Source organism: Uranotaenia lowii, chromosome 2 (assembly GCF_029784155.1).
Source record: "Uranotaenia lowii strain MFRU-FL chromosome 2, ASM2978415v1, whole genome shotgun sequence".
Lineage (NCBI taxonomy): Eukaryota > Metazoa > Arthropoda > Insecta > Diptera > Culicidae > Uranotaenia > Uranotaenia lowii.
This window is the reverse complement of record NC_073692.1, coordinates 70472278-70494944: the sequence shown is the minus strand read 5'-3', so window position 1 is coordinate 70494944 and position 22667 is coordinate 70472278. Positions and strand designations below refer to the sequence as shown.

The window sequence follows — 22667 nt, the reverse complement described above, 5'->3', positions numbered from 1 at the left end:
CCGGGAAGTAGCGTAAACATTTGGCAAACCCCTCCCCGAATGTCCACATGGACAGATTCAAAGTCTTGTTTAGATAAAGTAGATCGAATATCAAACTATTATTTCACAAATTTTGAGCTTTTAAAGTCTGTGTGGCCTTAGATACAGTAGTACTACGAAAACCGGACTTTTTGGACTATTGCCATTGAAACTGCATCTCAGAAACTATGCCACGCCTATTATTGAAATTTCACCGAGTGGTTGTTGAAATATAAAACTAAGCTACGCGAGGTAAAATATGTCAGGGTTAATTTATCAAATTTAAATGTCATAAACTGTTTAGAGTTATTGTTGATTTAAATAAATTCGGTGAGATAGCTTACACAAACACATACAGAAAAAAAATATGTTTCCTCGAAGGGATTCATTTTACTTATTTAATTCTAAGCGTATAACTTCCGAGGATATGATGACTAGCATCTCATAAATACTGAAACCACGAACCCACAGAAAGTGTTCTATGTATGCCGTGACCGGGATTCGGTCTCGTGAGCGTTTGAGCTTAGAAGACTTGGAGGCTATCCCTACGCCACGGACGTGTGGAAAGGTTCTTGAGAAAAGTTAAATAAACGTTTTTTTTTTTCGATTTACAAAAAACTGAAGTAGGCCTGTTTTGAAGTTGATGGAAAAAGTTTTAATTGGTCAACCAAAGTAGGTTGTCCAAAAAGTTTCTCGTTGGTAAAATTTTCGAAATTGTCAGTGAAACATTAACAAAATGTCAGTGCTTCTTCGGCTGAGACCGTTCTCGAATTTGGCGTTATTTGGTAGGAAACTTTACAGCGGCAAGGATGCCTTTAAAAAATCTAGCAGTGATGAGGATGACAAAAGTCCTCGTTGCGTTTCCGATATCGATGACGATTTTCATGATGAGTGTCGGGATGACAATCTAGCGAATCCTCTTATAAACAGCAAGGTGCAAGCCGTTATCAATGAGCAGATTAACCGGGAACTGAATGCGGCTTATACTTATCTTTCCGTTAGCCATTACTTTGCGCGGTCCAATGTAGCATTATTGGGATTTTCTAGTTGAGTTTTAAATTTTATTTTATAAATAAGTTATTTAATCCAGTATCGCTCACTTACAGAATGGTACAAGGAAATGAGCAAGGAAGAAACGGAACACGCCAATATGCTTGCCGAGTATCTTCTTCAGCGCAATGGTTACGTCGAACTTCATACGCTCAAAAAGCCGCCCTGTATCTGTTGGAACAACCTTAACATCACCTTCGATGAAACAATCCGGATGGAAAATTGCATTTCCGAGTCGCTGTCCAATGTGTATCATGTGGCCACCAAGTATCAGGATCCGATGACCGCCGATTTCATCGTGAATCAGTTTTTCCGGGAACAAATCGATGGTATCCGGCAGCTCAATTTGCTGCAAACCCGATGGAGAACGTTGCAAAAAGCACCGGACGGGATTTTCCGCTTGGATAGGGAAATAGTTCGAAGATTGAATCGCGACAAAATCAGCAGTTCTAGGTGATTAGGGTTTATATTTAGTAAGCAAAATCGACACTTTTGAGTAAGTTATTGCACGATCCCTTAAAAAATTGGTAAACAAAATTGTGAAAAAATACTTAAATGCAAATTGAAGAGAATATTTTCACTTTAAAACTTGAAAATAATAGTAAAAACTAATAACCGTTACCCTAAACGGTCACTTTATATACGTAAAAGGAACAATATAAAAAAATAATCATTTTCATTGGTTTTTCTTTCCTATTTTTAACTGTTGTTTACTCAGAAAATCGTCATGCAACTCAAGTGGTTCTACACTTTCCATTTTTCTTAATTTAATTTTTTTTCAAATCTTGAACGAAAAATATAAAACGAAATGGTACATTTGAAATGCTGTGAACAATGACGCCTTTACTCACGTAGCGACCGTGAAAAATTAGTTTGACGGAGTAGTTGTACGTCGTTTTTTAACAAAAAAATATGTTTTTCATAGATATCGACATCCTTTTTTTCAATTTTAATGAATATACGTCATGATGGCACAGTAAAGTTTTCTTTCAAATCAGACATGCGCCAGAAGCTTACAGTACAAAGTCGTCAACCGAGCTAAGCGTGGTTTCGATCAACAGGTTGAAATCTAGCTCGTTCAAGCTGGCCTTAGCCGTTAGCATCTCCAGGAAGCAGTCCAGTGGTTCCTGCAATCTCTGTACGGCATTCATCTGTTCACCGAGATCTAGGGGGAAGCGTTTTTTTTAGACATTTCGAATTTGAAACAAAGAAAATCCAATTTATTTCTTTTCAGATATTGTATACATGCAATTTTATGTAAAATTCTAGACTATTTGATTTGTGGTATTGATATTCATGCAATGATTGATATGATACGAATACACTATGATATGATACACTTTTTATCGTTTGAGAACCAAGCCGATAAATTTAGAAACATGTTCAACGGAATAAATAAAAAAACTATCTAAAACATAATAAATTAACAGAACAATTAATCCCACGGCAGCAGTAAAGCTTATAACTAGGATCAATATGCAATGAGATGAAGTTCCGAATGACGATGACGAAGACAGCGATGATAAGTCCGATGTTGAGGATTGTGCGATACAGCAACAGCAGGATTTGTCGAACAGAAAACAGGATGCTGGTTGACTGTGGCTGTAAATCGAAGTTGTATTCCCTGGCGATGGCTGCAGTGCTATTCCGTTCAGTTCACCATAGGTACGCGGGTAATCACTATTCTCAAACTGGTGCAACGTATTGCAAAAAATGCATGATGATCGGCAACAAAAGCACAGGTACAGTAAAGCTATTAAATGATGATGAAACTGTTTGGTAAAACGTGCTGGCGATACAACATAAAACAAATCATGAGACAAGAATCATGCAAAAGAAGTCGTACAAATTACAATGAGAGAGGTGGAGAAAAATAAGAATGAGAGCTTTACCAAGAGTCTTGCAAAGGGGCTCATCAACCAGCATCAAGGCTCATTATCCTGGTTGAACTACGTGTTAAAGGAAGAGGGGGATGGTGTACCGTCGTACGTAATGCAAGATTTCTCTTTGGCGATCTTGTCAAAAAAGGCTTTTGTCTTATTGCTCATCCGGAGATGGTTATTGAGTCAGAGTCTTATGTAACCTGGGAATTACTCAAACCTCGGAGTATTATATTTATATTTGTTTATTTAATCAACAGACAAAATATAGGTCCAAATGATGACATGAAATTAAAATATAAATTTCACTAAATTTACATCTAACTAACGATTCCACAATATACTTATAACTTTCCTTCGGAAAACATCCCTCGAAACGTCGAAGTTGAAGAGCTCGGAAAAGCAGTTGAACGTATTCATAACACCGATGAAAGCACTATTGGCTTCACGGTTGTTCAATCGAATGGGAACATACAGTTGAAGGTCCTGGTTTCTCAGTCCACGGGGTCTCACACTAAGAGGAATAGCTTCCAGTAGCGTAGGACAATCGATTCACGATCTCAGTAGATCGACGACGAAAGAAGCTCGTGTTTCATTTCTTCTTGCTTGAAGAGTGTTCATGTCTATGAGATGACATCGATGTTCGTAGCTTGGCAGGTGAAACGGGTCTTGCCAGTTTAGGTGTCTGAGGGCATAACGCAATAAGCGCCGTTGGATAGCCTCGAGCCGCTTGAGATCGTCCTGGTAGTAGGACCACCAGACTGCGGATACGTATTGTATTATACGTATACGAGGATGGATCGAACTATGCTGCAATACAGGCTCTTCAGACAGAACACGTCCATGAAGGCCTTGGCCACTAGAAATAAAAATCCGAGGCTTCTAGAGGCTTTATAGACGACGTCGTTCGTATGTGATTTGAACTCAAGCTTACGGCCGAGTATTACGCTCAGATCATTGATATGGTCCACCCGCGTAATGTACGCATCTCCTATGAAGCACTCCGTGCAAAAAGGCTGCCGACTTTGTGAGAATCTGATGACTGCACATTAGAGTGCCCTAAATGACCCGACATTTGAAAATGTATGCGCTGCAGGCTTAAATTGATCCTACGCATAGTAAAAGGTCTCATGCCAAATTTTAGCCAGATCGGATCACGGGAACGAGCCTAAAGTTTGTATGGGATTTTGGGACATTTTATTCGGAAAGAACACGAAAGTCCAGTTTATCAAGAATAACACTTAGAGCACCTGCAACGCTTCAGGCGTAAATATTGGTTTTAAGTATACCAGTTTTAGCACAATTCGAAATTTTAGAATCGGCTAAAACACCCACTCCCCACCGGTGTAGGAGAAAATTTAAAACACTTTCATTGCAGACACTCAATAATTGAGAAGAAAAAACCCATTTTATTGGAAAAATTGCATGAGTTTTGAGTTTCACGGTTGATTGTCTTAAAATTAATTCTACGAATATTCATTTTGACAGAACAATGATTTCAACTATTCCACCAGGATTTCATTAATTTAAAAGCAAAAATGACTACACAACGAGGAAAAAAGGTCAATTGAAACAATTCTTCAATTAGTTCAATCAAATTGCTTTGAATCAATGGAATAAGGTTTTATTAAAATGAAATGAAAAAGCATTTTTTTTTTCAAGTTATTGCTGACATTGATAAAGGAAACGAGAAATGTTTATCCCAAAGTCCAAGGAAATTTTTCTTTGATTTGTCGACATTTTTGTTTGACAAAAACTTGTTTCACTATTTGTAAATTTATGTATGCTGCCGCTGCCGGCAAGTCTGTCCCATATGCAAAAATAACGAACCGAGAAAAACGGCTTTAAAGATTTTTATAAACTTTCGTGGATTTTTCGGTTGAAACTTTACCTTTTCTACTTCTTTCTTCACAGATATTAAGATAATTGTTGTAGAATTTCGTCCAATGTGTTTTTGATTTGGAAGTTGTTGATGCGGAGGAGAAAATAACGATGGGACAGCCTTGCGAGTATATTTCGCATGCTGATTAAATATACCCGCAAAGCTGTTCCATATTTGGCTTTTCTTTTGTCAGTTGATCATTTGGTTCTCTCTATCTGCGCTGTATTATTCACTTTACTGGTTGTTTACTGATAAAAATAAGTTTGAAATGATGTTTTTGACATGTTTAAATAGTCAAAGATAAAGAAAGTTTATCGTAAGAATTGAGTGGGTCTAAGAGCAAACGCACCAATAAGTGAGTATACGCGGCCCGGTTTTGCTCATTTCAGCGGACCGGTTTTGGGATACTCACTCTTTTGCGCACCGGGCGGTAGCATAATTATTTTTAAATTTGGCATTGCACTGAGAAAACTTTTGAAGAAAATCTTAATCTTAAATTAATACGTACCGAGTAAATTTTCGGAGTCGTCAGTTTTTTGCTGAAATTTTAATGAATGTTGGTCTTAAAAGGGCCTGGGGGTGTTGGCAGTTATTTGACGGGATAGCTGCTATCCGTATCGTGACGTCAAAGTCTACATCCTGGTTGAACATGCCGTACAGCAGCAGCAAGGCCAAGCAACTTTGAACACCAGTAATCGGGTCCGATGACGGATGCAGCAAGAACTTCCGAGCAGGATGTTTGCTTCGCTTGGCCTCGTCATCATATCTATAGGACACCGCTTTCAACCGGTGGTGGTTGTTTTCGGCGACCGATTCAACATTGATCCTTTCGGTAAAGCTTTGAGTTTCCCTTACGGTGTTTCCAATTCCGTGTCAACCGTTTGCTGGATTGTGATTAAAAACTTATTGCATTGTAGGACGACTTGATTGAATAAAATAAATTCAGATAAGAATAAGTTCAGATAAGAATATATTTTCGAATTAAGCTCGATTTTGCTTTCAAAACGCCGGGCACTTTTATTTCTTAACACCCCCGAAACACACCCTAACACCCGAAAAACAAAATTCAACAAACTAAACAATTCAACTTTATTTGTTTATTATATTTATATTAAAATCATACTTCTCTAAAAAATCTTCAACTTCTTTTTCTATCCAACGTGCTGATTGAAATAGTTGCTGCTCCGAAAAACTGGGTCCCATTAGTTGCAAAGACCTCGTTTCGAAAGCCGAATCGGTAGGGACAGTACTGGAATGCCACCCATATTGGCCGGTTGGATACAAAAATCCTGCACAGCGCACTGGTCTCGATTATTATTACTCCGAGAAACTCCGAGTGACCATTTTTGGTCACAAATTACGATGCTTCAAGTTTGTTTATCTGAAATTGAGTGAGAAAGGAAAAAATGTTATCAAAATTCATAGATAGAAAAAATTCCAAAACAGTATAAAATACAAAATAAATAACTCACCATCAGAACCAGCATGTACACTTTCTCGTTCAATTCTTGGAAAAACCCGAAAAAATGTAACGAAATTGCAAATTTAACTGGTAATTCCAAAAAAAAAACCATCCACAATTTTAATCTGATACAGTTTTTTCTTAAAATAAATATCAACAAACATCTACACGCTGCGACATCGTTTGTTTAATTCTGCTCAAAACGGTAGAATTTTTTTCAGTGCATGTTTGCTCTCGCCCCTTTCTAGTGAGCAAATTTGGTGATTTCGTCGGTCCCGACGGCATCGGCCCTATTTTGCTCACCTTCATACTAACCCCCGGTGCGGTATGGAAGTGATTAAACTCGTGAGCATTTTCACTTTGCTCGCGATTGCTGCGGATGCCCTAAAATAAAATGAATAACAACGTTCCATGAATAAAACAACCTTTACCATCATATTTTGGAAAGTTTTTCGGCTGATTATCTTTTTAGAAAGACTATAAATACCTTCAAATTAAATTAATGCTGAATCAGAAACAGCAAAGTATCTTGGCTGCAAATGTTTGATGAGAAAAATCAATTCAATATGACTTAAGCGTGTGCTACCAGGTACGCGTATTTTTGTTCATAGATTTTATGAAAGTCCAAGCCGCAAGTAACAGCATAACAAAAACCTAAAAAATATGGCTTTGTAGCTGACTATTTTCCATGTTTAACAAAGAACAATCCAAAAAGCTTCATGCGAAATTAAAAAAAAAAACAGTTGGATGGAATTTACCCATTAGGCTAAACTTAGCTTGTAAAAATTATGGAGATTGTTATTTTTAACTTTACTGTACCGTTTTATCTAGTCTAACTTTCGCAATTTCAATGAATGCTTATTTTGTCGCACACATTGTATGAATATTTGTTAAATTAACGTAAATTAGAGGAGCAATTTTGAAGCATTCTGTATAAATAGACATATGGGACAGCTTTGCGGGTATATTTCATATGGGACAGACATGACTTGGTATTTTTTTCATATATGTTGAGAACAAAGTTATGAAAGTTTTTAGTCTAAATTGAAGAACTAACTGTATTTGAACGATTTTTGAGATAAACTGAAAAATGACGAAAATGCATATGGGACAGTCTTGCGAATAGCGGCAGTATGGATACAGAAAAATATGCTGATATTGACGAAAACTCCGAGCAAACCATACGAAACTAATAATCTCTCAATATCTCAAATAAAACAAAAATTATAGAACAAACAATAAACATTTATTTTACCTCATCGAAAAAGTATTAAAATTTTCTTTTCGTTTATTTTTTTCAAATTTTAGAACGCTGACTGGATTCACTAAATAATTCGTCGAGCCCAAATGAAAAGCTTTTTATTTAAAGATATTAAATCGAGAATAATGTGACATCTGTTATTTATACTTGATATGGTTTTTATTAACATGTTTTCTCAATTTATGTTACGTATAGGGTGGTTGAAGCGAAAAAAAAAACATTCAAATAATATCTCAAAAAGAAACTATTATCACACCCAATGTTGCCCAAACATGTGTGAAAGAATTCATTGTTGGCTAAAATTTTCTCACCGTGAACTAAATCGGTCTGTCGTATATTTTGAAATCCTGTTCCAAATTTGCATGAATTTGGAACAAAGGCGTATAACTGTTGGGAATTTTGAAATCGATAACTGTGCTAAAACAGCAATTAACGCCACCGGTGCCAGCCGAAATGTTTTAGCGTGGTCGAAAACCGTGTTTTGCATCTACCGTTGGGACAGCCCTTACTGCGATTCAAAGGCAGGCAGCTGATGTGTGCGAATAGTTTGAACTGGTTTTGCAGGATATTAATGTCGTTCTGACCGTTTATGGTGTAGAACAGTTTAAGATCTTCAGCATAACAAAGTTTCGGGTGAGCGCACATCGTTAAAATAGATTGAGAAGATAATCGGTCCTAGGTGACTACCTTGGGGCACACCGGATGAGGCAGAGAACTGACTGGATAGAGGTCTCCTAACTGTCAACTTACGTCCAGTTGTTTACAGTACGAGAAAATCGGATTCATGACGACTAAACTGATGAAATTGCACATAAAGAGGAGATTCCTCTAAGTTGTTGATATCCCTTCGATCTCCTTTTTTATGAACCTGGAACATCTAAGCTTTCTTACACATCGAAGGGAATGTGGCTCTGTCCAAAGAAGCTTGAAAGATGAGTCTCACAGGAGTCAGTAAAACAGACATTAATCGTTTTAGAAAGGTAGATGGTATACCGTCCGGGCCTGTATAGAGAGTTTTTGAACTTAACCGCTGCTTTAGATATGACCCAATCCTCTACTACAAACGTGTTTATGCAGAATCAAAGTGGTGAAACAATCCTAACAGCACTCTCCACAGGTTCTGGGGATTTATCATTTATTTATTTGTGTAAAAACATCAACGGATCACCTGTTGATCCTAATGATAGGATGTTGAAACAGTAGCAAAGGTAATCGAGAATTTTTGAACAAAGAGATCACTGATTCCGCAATCAGAGTTCGCAGCGTTGCCATCCAGAAACATTTGAGTTGGAATACCAGGTTCATTCCGCATCCAGAACGCTTTTGGGTTGGACTTGAGGTTACGTTGTACTCGAAAAAGATAGTTTTACAAGCGCAGTTCAGTCTTCGATCTAAGTTTAGGAGGGTTTAAGCTTATGGTGATTTCTAAGAGCACATCTCTTCGCTGTCTTCAGTCGACGCAGTATTTTCGTAAACCAGAGTATAAATCAAAATATGAGCTCAAAGCCTGAACATTACTGGAACCTTTAACAAAGACTTTAAGGCAAAGGAAAAGGCAAGGAAAAAAGACAGGCTGAAGAGTTCCAACAACACTTGAAAATACCTTGAATTTGAAACTCGACCAGTTGTCCTCAGGGGACATTTTTCCGTCGGGAAATCCAACGATAAACACGTATTTGTTTGGGTCTACGCCGTGCGAACTAAGCCGTACTTCTTGAAAGACATCCAATACTTATCGTGAATGAATAGAATTCATGTATTGTAATAAGTTTTTCTACGTGTGGCGTTAACAGAAGAATCAAGGAATGCAAAGACAACGAGCAAAAAAGATGTACTTCGTTTAACGTCTGCCCTTCGGATTAATATAAACACCGGAATTGTTCCAGGCGTTGATGGACGAACTTTTAATGGGATGTAGTGTTACGTACTTGAAGGCGTAATAATCGAAGTTAAGGAAGTGCTAAAAACTTCAAAGTTAAGAATGTAGAGTGTAATTCGCTCTGTCGTTCTAAAAGATCAAAGCAGTAACTTCGTTCCACCCTACCGCTTATGAAACAGAAGTATGACATTTTCTGGGATTATCGAATTGTCTCAACAAAGTTTAACTTCGATTGAGTAATTTAGAGGCAAAATGCCTGTGCCATAGTATGTCGTCGAGCCTCAGTCATGGAAAAAGTCGAACTGGAACCACTAGAAGATTACCGGACCGTGTGTCATGCATGGAGCCACATTTCAACAGGGTATAACTTTTATGCCATTGGGTACAAATCAATCAAATTTTGCACACCTTCTCATTGATGTGTATTGTTTAATGCTGTCAAACTCGAAGTCGTGTTTTTTGATTCTACAAAAATGGAGGTGAACCAACGCGAGTCGAGAGAACAAATCTTTCCAAACATATGGAATTTCCTGACCTGTTTCATCGGCAGTTGGGCAAAATGTTAATCATTAACCACCAACCGTATCCAGAGTGTTGAAGCGGTTGACGTTGGACCACGGCAAAGGAAATGATAAAAACCGGAACCGTAGTACAAAAAGACGGAGGGAAATGTGAAGCGGATGATTAAAGCAAATCCAAACGTCTCAAGCCATGATTTGGCTCAATAGATCGGCATGTCGCAGAACTATGTCCAGAATGCAAAGAAGAGAGCTGGACTACATACACGGATAAAAAACTTTATAGGTTGTTATCAAAATTCGTATGGTTGGCTCATCTATATCACATATTTTTGGTTGATTATGGGTTGCTTAATCAACATCGATAACTACAAACAAACTAGCGTTTATGTAAAGTTGATTTGGCTGTAGAGGATTTCTCAACCGCATATCGCTAAAATAATTCAACAGCTAGTAGATTATGCTATATTTTCCTAAGTCTACATTATAATATCTAATAGTTATTTTTTTAATATCACTGATGCTTGACTGAGCTTGAGTTTGTAAAGTAAATTGTTCGACTTAGAGGAAAAAAAGCCAGTAGTTATTTCTCGTGGAAGAAATAAACCAACACGAAGCGGAAAGGTAAATATGATTTATTTTTTTCAGTTGATTTTGTTTTGAATTTTTTTAAAATGTTTTCAGATAGAGATGTGTGAGTGCATTTTGACCCTCGAGGGCCTATCCGGAAGGTTAAATAATAAACAGCGATGAATAAGATCATATCACGTAAGTTACATAGTATTCTTTATTTATCACTATCATATTTTCATAACAGCTTTTATTTTATTTCAGGGCGCCGGCAGTTCAACTTCCACCGAAAAAAACAATAACAGTATTTTGTTTCAGGGTCATGGCGGCGGCTCCCCCAGCAGATGCAAAAAAAACAATGAAATTAAAATTCATGCCATTGATCTTATAATTAAAATGAAAAATAAAATAAAATTGTTTCATTTTAAAAAGAAAAACAATGCATTTTATCTGTTCAAATTAATTTTATTAATATTTTGAATCAACGATTTCCAACGTTCACGGGGAGCAGCATGTACAGTAGAAACAGCCATACGAACGATTGAATGAAAATTCCTGTTGGATTCTTAGCATCGATGCGATCGCTAAATCAACCATTTATCCTTTCGTGGCAAAGTATCATCTGATTGTTGTTTTGATCGTTTTTCCGGGTCAGAACCAAACAACCATATTTATGTTCATGTAGACTCGTAAAATAACTGATAAATCTATATTTTTTGCTACGTGTACATACAAGGTACAAAACTTCTCAAAACGCAATGAGCAGCAACAATCGACGGCTAAAACTCGGGCACGGAAGCTCTACGAGAAGACGGTGACAAAATATGGCTTCTGTGTGATGGACGACGAAACGTATATAAAAGCCGATTTTAAGCAAATTCCGGTGTTGCACCGGCAAGAGCAAGTTCGATGTAGACGACAAATTTAAGAAAATGTCGAAGTTCACCTCCAAACATCTCGTTTGGCAGGCCATCTGCTCTTGCGGACTGAGGAGTAAGCCTTTCGTGACAAAGGGCACAGTAAATGGCGGATCTAAGTGCCTCGTGAAGCGCCTGTTGCCGTTATTGCAGCAGCACGGCGAACCTCCGCTATTTTTGCCATAATTGGCATCATGCCACTATTCTCAAAGTGTCCTAGAGTGGTATGAGGCCAAAATTTCTAGAGCTGCGCCCGGTGGAGCAGTACTGGGCAATAATGGGCGGAAACATCGGAACAGCAAGAAGACAGTCAAAGACGAGAAAGAAATGTTAAGAAAATGAAAAAAAATGAGAAACTAGTACCGGATGACACTATAAAGCCTCTGCTGGAGGGCATCAAGCGAAAATGCGTTCAGTTTTACACTCAAGGCTCCATCGATTAACTTTCCTTTTTATTTTTCAACAACCTAAAAATGTTGGTTGGATTCTAAACATTATAAGAAAATTGGCATGACATTTTCGGTGTCGCAATAATTTCGTATTCGCCCTATATGGCGGCATAAACTTATAAAGACCACGATATCACGGTATCACGATAAAAGTTTCAGATCTATACAATTTGTTCGGCTAAAATCTTTGGCTTTACAGTAATAGCTGTTCGAAAAAAACACCTTTTGGGTTTTAATTTTTGGTTGTTAAAAATCCACGATGATTCAGTACAAGTGTTGTACAGTTGATAACAAATGAAAGCGATGTAAAATATAAACAAATAAATTTCGGCATGCAAGAAATAATAACAAACGCAAAAGGACGGACACTTACTCAACGAAAACTTTATATCACAGAAAGATGAATTTAAACATGAACATTTAACAGACAACAAATAATAAAAACTAATCAATAACGTACCTTTAGGTTTGTACTCCCGTTTCTTAATCTGCGAGTAGCCTCTGGGATGAACGGAATTTCCGGACAATATGTTCAAAGCATGCTCCCGCCCTTTCAGCATGGTCGCTACCGGATGATTCCACCCGTTAAGCAATCGTCTGGCTCTGGTTCTTGGCAAGGTCATCATCAGGCTCAGCTTCCGCTGGATACCTTCCGGTGAGTCATCGATGTCGGTGATGATCACTTTGACCACGTCGATTTGCAGCTCGAACACGTGATGTTCCACGTGCTGCATAAAGTTGTCGAAAGAAAGCGCCCGGTAACCCAGGTAGGTAAAGAAGGAGGAAAATCCTAGGGGAAGCGGGAAAGCTAGCGATTCCGCTGCCAGGCAGTAGCGTTCTAACATTGTGAACAGCTTCAGTTGCTGGGCGCTGCTTAGTTGGTCACTGAAAATTTAAAAGTGTATTTTCGTAAAGTTCAAGGATTTTTTTTTGATAATTTTAAAACTTACACCAAAGCAAATCCACGGTCAGCTTCCTGTTGCAAATCTAGGCCGGCAGTTTTGCAAACCAGAACGCAAAGTGCCCGAGACTGTTCAAGTTGGGCGGCAACGTACCGGGTGGCAACCGCATGCACGTGCGAGGGTGCCGGGTTGCTGTCATAGAAAGCATTTCTCAGCCAGCGGAAACCGCTGACCTCCTTAACGCTGTGCTTCACCAAATGCATGCTCAGCTCCCGCAGATTAACGTTCAGAACCAGTTCCTGTTTGCTTGCGGTGCACGCTTCCGACTCCATGAATGGAAGCAAATCGTTTGCTTGCTGCATTCGGGAACGGGAACTGGCGGCACCAAACTCGGCTGCGACGTTTACGATAGGGTTTGCTGGGGACATTGGGGTAGTACAACGAGAGAGCGCTTCTGGTTGGTAACAGGTTAGAGAGTACATCAGCTTTTCCGAAACTTGTTCCTGGATGAATCGGGCGCGTTCCTTGTTGTCACTCAGGCGCTCCCACAAACTGGTCCAGATATCTTTGCGGTAGGGCGAGAGACGTTGTTGCGGTGATAGCAACATCATTGTCGTGTTGTAGAGAGTCTCGTGTGAAAGTCCAACGCTCAGGTTGGACACCTTAGCTTGAATCGGTTTGGAACAGTTGTAAGTTGTTAAGGGAAGTAATCGGAATAGGGCCAGTTGATCTTGGGAAAGACCTTTCTTCGATGATGCGTAGGTAGCCGAGACGAGTGCTTCCTTTAAGAGGGGTACCGTATCCAAATGTAGCGGACGTTCCATTATGATATCCAATATCTGAAAATTTTAAGAGGTATTAAACAAAATCATAAACAAATTTATCAATATTGATTTTAAAATTACCTCAGAGAAAATCTCAACAATATCTCCGCTGGAATGTGCGAGGAAATAGTGAACGATGGCAAGCCGATTGTCCACCGAGGTATCGTTACGGAACGCTTCAATCAGGTGACTTTTGGGAATGGTAATCGAAATCAGATCCAATGTGGCCGAATCGTAGCAGATGTTGTTGGTAGCGAAGCATGGCACCAGATGCGTTATCGGTTGACGCGTAAACGGAGCACACACGATGTGACAGCATGGTTCATGCGAAAGACCCACGTCCAGCAGGTGCATAAATAGATCGGCCTGGAAAACCAACATGTGATGATCGCCGTGGAGTGTGAAAGTTGGCTTCATGTTTTTAGCTTTTTCCCAGGGAATTCCAGGAATGACACAGTGGATCACGCAACCATGGTGAAGAATCGTAACCGAATAGGCAAAGTGTACGTCACAGATGTTTTGCGAGCACGAAGCTTCCTCGTCAGATTGCTTGATGGGTTGATACAGATAGTAGTGACAAACATACAGCATTCCCGACGGATCACTAACAATTACCAAATTCAGGGATGAATCGTGGATTCTTAGAGGAACCGTGTCATCCTCGTAAATGTCTTCTGTGCCGGAGCTGGAGGTGGGAATGTTGGGAAGATTTAGTGGAATGTTGAGAACGGTTTCAGTTCGTAGGTCATCGTGAAATTGGAAAGCCGACAAAGTAGGATTCATTTTGCGTTCTCCATTGGATTCATCTTTCTCGAAAAGCGTTTTCGGAGCTGGCTTCATATGAATGTAGTAGAGTGCTTGCACCGTGGAATCCCATTGGGCCCAAACGAAAGCTTTGGCTATTGTTTCATTTTTCAGCGAAGATTTGTCCAAATACCAAGCTTTAGGATCCGAGTAGTTCAACTTTGAGCTAGTGCCCAAGATATCTTCATTTTCAGCTTCTACGCTTTGTTTTTTCAACGTTGCTGTATAAAGTAGGACTTGTTCGTGGTGAATCAGAAGCAAAAATTTATCTTGCTGACTTTTCTCAAAAGTTGCCAAATTGCGCCACAGAAATTGTCCCATCATCTGGTGGTTTCGATCAACTTCCATAAGCAGGTGTGGTTCCACCTCTACGTCGGCTTTAATTTCTACCAGAAACGTTCTGTAAATGTCTGTTTTGCGGCCCGAATCCTCCTGCCGCAGTTCCTTGGTCGTATACAACAGCAACGTTTTAGTCAGGTTGACGGATGCCTGGATGATGTTTTCTTTTTGTGGGAATGTATACAAAATGTCGAACAATTTGTGCTGCGGTGAATACGACCCAATGCGACTTTTCTGCTCCGATCGATTGCTGGGGCTGAAAGAAACCCACCCGGCCAGCAGGGAACCGTTCTGCTCTTTGCCCAGTATGCGCCATTCGTTGGCGACATCTGAAATGTAATTTTAATTTAATTCATTCGTGCTTCATTTGAAAAAGATCACTACAAATCTCACCTCGATTTCCACTCAAGGATAGAAGACCACAGAAATTAGCTGCAAGATTTTCCTGCTTCAACATAATGATGATCCTCTATGCAAACTCTTTCAAAAGGACAATTACAATTCTCTATTAACAAAATTTTTGAAGTAAATTTTTCAAACATCTCAAAAAATCGATATCAAATTTCGCAACTTACCACAGTGAATTCCTCAACACGACGACACCTCGCAAGGCAGACTCAATTCTGCGACATTGTGATGCACTTTTTGGGGAAAAATCAATAATCTTGATTTATGTGCCTCGTCCAAACAACAAACAAAACACCTACGTGATTAACGGGAACGGGCTTATCATACGGTCGGATGCTGTGGAATTTCTGTGGCCAGGTCAGCAGCAAAAAACGGTAAGCGATAATCGCGAACAACCGGAAGATAAGAGCGCAGAAGCAAAACAAACCGAGGGGCTACTCACTGCTCTGATTTTTTTTACGCATATGAGAAAATTACCCAAAAGTTGTTTTGTTTGCGTAGCGTGTAGGCGTAAACATTTTAAGCCTGTTCAACAGGCAATTGCAATTGGTTTCAATCGATTTCGATTGGTAAATGGATGTTCACTCAGCCCAATGAGGTACACTTTTACTAAGGTGGCGCAAAGGAACGCACACTATTGCACGTCGGAGAGAAAAAAGGATAATAAACATAAACAAGCCCTGCGTCGCGACGCGTCGTTGTCAGGGAGCTCCATTTATCCTAGGCAAAATGCGTCGCAAAAATGGTCGGTAGTGACGTCACTTCCGTCATGGTAACTATGTTTACGAAGAAAAAACTTTACTTCTACTTTTGCAACGTTTCTTTCTCATCACCTCTCTTTCCACCACATTGCACTCAGCCAATGTTTTGGTCGAAACTAATCCAATTGACGTTCAATGAAGCCAATCGAAATCGATCGAAACCAGTCAAAACCGATCGAGCTAGGAAGCAGGATTCGTTCCGATCGGTTTCCATCGCACTAACACATATGTATTTGTTTGCTGTCAAAAACAGCAGATTTGGTTTGTTGTGAAAAAATTATTAGAAGAAATGAAAGCGGTGTCATTCGGTGCGGTGTTTCCTGTCGTGCTGAGTCGGTGGTGCAGTGCTAGTCGTGCGGAGTCAGTGGTGCTGATCGGTGGTGCTATGTCAGCCATGCTGGATCGGTGGTGTTGTGCCAGTCATTCTGAGTCGATATGGCTGTGCCAGGTGTAGACACTTTCAAACCACGTCTTTACTGCTCGGTCTCTAACGGGAACTGACTTCCGTTGGCTTTTTCTCCTACACGCTCAAAATAGGTTACCCATCCGTGGTAGCAAATACACGCTCTTAATAGATTGTTCAAAACTGAAATAATATCCACCCTACACGACTAACTCAGAACCCTACACCCCCACCTTACTTTAAAATGATTTGATCTTTATTTAAACACGTTTTTCAATACCATTGTACAGTGTTTTATTTTGATATAAATATTTGAAGGCAAAGAATATCTCTGATTCGATGATTGATTAGTATGTAATATAGTCCTTCAATCTGGAGGGCTCTGTCTTTCGTCTCTTAGAAATATATTCAGCAGCTCCACTGCCCTTGTCACCGGATACATCGTTTGATCCTTCTCCACAATCCTCATCCTGAGGTGGTCTTGAGTGCTGCGCTAAATCATTCTTGTTGTTATCTTTTTCCTGAATGGTTTGAGCTGACTGGTTATCATTTTCTGTTCTGGATACCATCTTAAGATGTGCCGCGTTTCGCCTGAAGTCCTTTCCGTTTGCGGTAGAGCGTATGATGACATCACTTCCTTTCTTATCAACAACTGTGTACTCTTCCGGTGAGAATACTGTATCTAGTTTGTTAATCTTTTTAGTTCGTTTCGCAATAACCGTATCGCCAACCGTAATATCACTCATAGCAGCTTTTCTTTTCGTATCTGAATATACCTTCCCCTTTTCTTTAAGAAGACAATCATGGTCGCGTAATTCTGTATCATCCAACACAACTGGTACCCGCGGCAACTTAGTCCGTACCTTGCGATTGAACATAAGCTCCGCTGGCGATTTTCCGGTAGTTGATTGCTTTGCCGAATGGTACATTAAGATATATTGACGAAGTTCTGTTTTCCAGTCTTTTCCAAGACTGTGAGCAATACGAATACGCTTCAATATGGAACGGTTCTGTCTTTCAACCTCCCCATTCATCGCTGGCCAGTACGGTATAGTGCTTACTAATTTGATCCCGTATTCCATACAGAAATCTTTAAATTCCGTTGATGAAAATTGCGGTCCGTTATCTGCCCGAATAGATACGGGAGTACCATAACGTGAGAAGACTGTCAAAAGCTCAGCAATCGTCGACGTTGTACTTATATCATCCATAATGATCACCTCTAAATATCGGCTGTAATAGTCAACACAAACTAACAAATTTTCTCCATCAGGAAGGGGTCCAAGAAAATCTATTGCAATTTGCTCCCATGGTCCTGCTGGGAGTTCTTTCCTCGTCATCGGCTCAGGTGGATTTGGTGCTGATACTAATGTGCAGCCGCGACATTCTCGAACATATTCCTCAATGTGTTTATCAAGCTTAGGCCACCACACGCTTGCCCGTAAATATTCTTTCATGATTCTAGCGCCAGGATGCCCTTCATGGCCTAGCTGCAACACTCGGTGTTGTAATTTCTGAGGAATTATTATTCGATCTCCTCGCATTAGTACGTCATCAACTATACAAAGCTCTGTAGCAATTAATCTGAATGGAAGAGGTAGCTGAACTGTATCTTCTGAGTTCAATATCTTTACTATCTGTTGTATCTCTTCGTCCCCTTTACTCGCATATTTTATCTCGCTCCATCGCAAAGCAATCATTGCTGCAGCAGCCGAACCTATTTCACAAACCGTCAATTCCTCAGCTGGGTCAAACGGTTGAGGAGACGCGCTCGTGAGGCGTGACAGGGCATCCGCTATATTATCTTTTCCTTTAGTGAAAACTACCCTGTACCGGAAACCCTGTAACCGTAGAACCCAACGTTCGATACGAGCACACGGACGTGATGTAGGATTAAATAAAAACGTTAAAGCTTTGCAGTCTGTAATGAGGTCGAACTCCCTGCCAATCAAGTAGATTTGAAAACGTTCGACTACCCAAACAAGTGCCAAAGCCTCTCGCTCGGTTTGGCAATACCGTTTTTCAGTATCAGTTAATGATTTGGAGGCAAAACAAATGACTCTGGATTCTTGATCAGCATTGGTCTGAATTAACACACCTCCTAAAGCATATGGGCTTGCGTCTGCAACTACACTAGTTTGATCCGCAATGTTGTAAAAACCTAGACATCCCGCGTTCGATATTCTTGCTTTTATTTCATGGAATGCTAATTCTTGCTCTCGACCCCACACGAATCTTGTTTCTTTATGTAACAGCTTCCGAAGTGGTTCGTCAATGGTGGCTAAATTTGGTACGAATTTGGCCATGTAGTTCGCTAAGCCAAGAAAACTTCGAACTTCGCTGTCATTAGTTGGCTTACGGAATGACATAATCGCTTCTTGTTTAGCAGTTGACGGTCGAATGCCCTTACTACTTATTCGGTAACCAAGAAAATCAAACTGTGTTACTCGTATCTTGCATTTCTTCACATTCAGTACTACTCCTGTTTCTTTAAATCGTTGGAGTATCTAAAACCAGAAAATACAATTAAACCATTTTTTTTTTCTAACATTAATTCAACTTTATTCGAGAATCATCAAAATAAAAAAATAAAAACAATACATTTTAGAGTACCTTTTCCAAACGTGCGTCGTGCTCCTCAACGGTGGTACCTACGACGCCTACATCGTCGAGGTACCAATATGCTCCTTCGCAATCCGCCAGTATTTCGTCCATGTTTCGTTGGAATATCTCTGGCGCATTAACCAAGCCAAACGGCATACGTTTGAAACGATACAGGCCTCGATGAGAAATAAATGTGACGATGTCACGCGAGTCCTCCTCAAGTTCGAGCAAAAAGAAGGCATCCTTGATATCTAAAATGCTCCATACTTTCCCTCTTCCAATCTTCGCGATGACGTCCTCGATGATGGGCATCGGGTGATGCTCACGAATCACAGCTTGATTCACGCGTCGCAAGTCAACACACAGACGAATGTCCTGGTTTGCTTTGGTAGCAACTACCAATGGAGAAACCCACGTGGTTGATCCTTTCTTGGGCTCTATTATGTCTCTTGCCAGAAGTTCGTCCAGTTTCTTGTTTACTGCATCTTCTAACGGAATAGGAATTCTGCGAACTGGTTGGAACACAGGTACTGCCTTCGGATTCACCTGGATTCGTACCTTAACTCCCTTAATCTTTGAGAAAGGCCGGTTGACTTCGTTCTGTACGACTGCATTCACGTCTATCCCTATTTTAAGTATGCCCAGGGCCTTTGATGTAATGTCCCCCAGCAAGTCCCGTTGTCCATTCTTGATCACTAGGAACTCTGCTACCGCTGAGCGATGCGCTATTTCAATAATAGCTTCGAACGAACCTAAAATCTCCAATGGCGCCTGGGACCCATACGCTCGGAGTATCTTGTTACTGCCTTTCTGTTGTTTCTTCAAGACCACTTCGTTTGCCTTGAGTACCTCCCATGTTTTGCCAGTAATGAGATTCGCATCCGAGCCTGAATCAACTAGCATGTCCAGCTCAACGCCACCGATTTTCACAGTAAGCACGTTTGTCGTGTTTCCACCGTAAAAAGTGTAGTAAACTTTTTTCTCGACATCAACCATGTTTTCTTCTGTTGCTATTCCCGGCGATGAAACGTCTTCTACCGTTCGAATCCGTTTGACGGAAGCCGATGTACGAGGTCCCTTACCGGCAGATTTCTTCCTGCATACCTTTTCAAAGTGACCAGTAATTTTGCATTTACGGCACACTTTTCCTTTCGCTTTACAATGAGCGTCATTGGCATAATGCCCTGGTTTTCCACAGGCGTAACAATTACCAACCACTGGCCTTTCACCGGCTGACATTTGTTGAATTTCACCACGGTTGTAATTCCTTTTACCAAGGGTAATCTTATTGACTCCCACTTCACTTTGCTCCAGTTTTGCACCAGCTAACTCTCTTTCCTGCATCCGAACGCTTTCAATGGACTCTCCTAAAGCTTCTATTTCCGTTAGTGTGTAATCCTTAGCCAAGATCTTACGACGTAACTCCGAAGAAGCACATCCTTCTACGATTACATCTATCATCATGATCTCTTCGAGCACCTTTCGAATTTCTGCTGGATGCTTGTCAAATCCACAATAGCTTAATTGTTCTCGTACTCGTAGTATGAAGTGAGCGAAACGTTCGTTCTGCAACTGTTTCAACTTCCGAAGCTTGTGTCTTTCGAGAACATCTTGTCTGTATGGATTGAAGTATCCGTCCAAACACTCTATGGCTTTATCGTACCATGGTGTATCAAGAAGTACCATTGAAAATTCTTCAGTTCCCTCTAAGCTTCCAAACACTTTTTGAAGCTGAGGCCCTCCGAAGTGCAGCATCTTCGCTCGCATTGTTTTCTGGTCGACTATTCCTGCTGCGTCAAAATAGAATTGAAGCGCTCTTTTCCATTCGATCCATTCCTTGGACAGTCTTGAGCCTTCAATCTGCTCGCATTTAAACATCGGTAGTGGACGATATTCCTCCATCTAAAAATAGCAGAAAGAAAAGAACATTACTTTCCATTCGTTCTGCCCATTCTCTTTGATGCAAGTACCAACTAACCTTGGTCTTGAACTTATTCTATTCTACTGAATTGCTCACCAATGCCAAAAAAAAAACACCTTCCAAATTCTATGGATTATAGTGGAAATAAACGCATCTTTCTTATTAGCAAAGATCTCTTACCAAGTCACACAAACATTGGTCGCAATAAAAATATCGTTCCCTACTGGCAACGATCTCTTACCAAAATCCATTAAATTATGGTCGAAATAAAAATATCATCCATTACCGGAGACGATCTCTTACCAAGTCACTCAACTTTGGTCGAAAACAAAATATCGACTTACCGGCAACGATCTCTTATCAGAATCCATTGGATTCTGATCGAACAATATCGTTCCTTATCGGCAACGATCTCTTACCAAAGTCCCTTGGATTTTGGTCGAAATTGAAATATCGTCCCTTACCGGAGACGATCTCTTACCAAGTCCTTCAACTTTGGTCGAAATAGAAATATCGTCCCTTACAGGCAACGATCTCTTACCAAATCCCTTGGATTTTGGTCGAACTAAACATATCGTCGCTTACCGGAGACAATCTCTTACCAAGTCACTCAACTTTGGTCGAAAACAAAATATCGTTCCTTACCGGCAACGATCTCTTATCAGAATCCCTTGGATTCTGATCGAACAATATCGTTCCTTACCGGCAACGATCTCTTACCAAAATCCCTTGAATTTTGGTCGAAATTGAAATATCGTCCCTTACCGGAGACGATCTCTTACCAAGTCCTTCAACTTTGGTCGAAATAGAAATATCGTCCCTTACAGGCAACGATCTCTTACCAAATCCCTTGGATTTTGGTCGAACTAAACATATCGTCGCTTACTGGCAACGATCTCTTACCAAAACATCTGAATTTTGGTCGAAATAAAATTAAAATAAACTATCGCACTTTTCTTTTCACGATCTCTTACCAAAATCCGCGTTGGTCGATTTTCTTTTGTTTTACATTTCTATCACTTTTCGAAGCGGCCATCTTGAACGCCAATCCAATTTCGAAAGCAAATTTCATCAGTGAATGGCTTCCGAACAGCCATCTTTAAAATTTTACCGGTACGCTTTGCGTTCAGAAAAAACATATATCTCGTGCGAATAAGCCCAGGAACTTCACTCACTTAACTAGTGATCACGGTTTTCATCACAATTCACTTGGTTTCCTTACCTTTTTGGATCCGTTTCGTTGAATCCTCGTCGCCAATTTTGTAGACACTTTCAAACCACGTCTTTACTGCTCGGTCTCTAACGGGAACTGACTTCCGTTGGCTTTTTCTCCTACACGCTCAAAATAGGTTACCCATCCGTGGTAGCAAATACACGCTCTTAATAGATTGTTCAAAACTGAAATAATATCCACCCTACACGACTAACTCAGAACCCTACACCAGGTATTCTGGATTGGTGGTGCTGTGCTAGACGCGCTGGTCTGGTGGTGTCAGACATGCTGGGTCTGTGGGGCTGTGCCAGGTATCCTGAGTCGGTGGTGCTGTGCTAGTCGTGCTGGTCCGTGGTGCTCAAAGAGATGTCGGTCGATGTGGCGTAGCTGTTCTGTGCTGTTCTGTTAGGACTCCATTTTCACAATCTGTCTGTCGGTCTTGGATTATTATAATAATCAAATAGGAAGTGACCAACTATGTGACTACTATGTAAATAAATAGGAAGTGTGTAAAGTGAAATTTGGTCTATGTTGTGAAATACGATAAAATGTCAAATAAAATATAAAATTTATCGATCCTCTGTATTTTATTTCATAATATC

The 22667-nt window shown here is 40.1% G+C and overlaps 3 protein-coding genes across 4 annotated transcripts; 1 reads left to right on the top strand and 2 right to left on the bottom strand.

Annotated features, from left to right (window-relative positions):
- Positions 1–665: 665 nt before the first annotated feature.
- Positions 666–1747, top strand: LOC129748054 (soma ferritin-like). Its single transcript, XM_055742527.1, has 2 exons — positions 666–1064; positions 1125–1747. The coding sequence occupies exons 1-2, from the start codon at positions 755–757 to the stop codon at positions 1523–1525; spliced, it is 711 nt and encodes a 236-aa protein (XP_055598502.1). The 5' UTR covers positions 666–754; the 3' UTR covers positions 1526–1747.
- Positions 1522–15556, bottom strand: LOC129748041 (protein pigeon-like). Of its 2 annotated transcripts, none has more exons than XM_055742503.1 (6): positions 15331–15556; positions 15149–15260; positions 13694–15084; positions 12837–13627; positions 12347–12771; positions 1522–2233 (listed from the first exon to the last, which is right to left on the bottom strand). In XM_055742503.1, exons 2-6 carry the CDS (start codon positions 15210–15212, stop codon positions 2082–2084), a joined length of 2823 nt encoding a protein of 940 aa, XP_055598478.1. In that variant the 5' UTR covers positions 15213–15260; positions 15331–15556; the 3' UTR covers positions 1522–2081. The 2 variants fall into 2 exon arrangements, with proteins under 2 accessions (XP_055598478.1, XP_055598479.1); XM_055742504.1 differs by having other exon boundaries at positions 15149–15235.
- Positions 15557–16674: 1118 nt separating this feature from the next.
- On the bottom strand, positions 16675–22352 carry LOC129741541 (uncharacterized protein K02A2.6-like). The gene is made up of 3 exons (XM_055733281.1): positions 22293–22352; positions 18941–20833; positions 16675–18834 (listed from the first exon to the last, which is right to left on the bottom strand). The coding sequence occupies exons 1-3, from the start codon at positions 22350–22352 to the stop codon at positions 16675–16677; spliced, it is 4113 nt and encodes a 1370-aa protein (XP_055589256.1).
- Between the last annotated feature and the right edge of the window lie 315 nt (positions 22353–22667).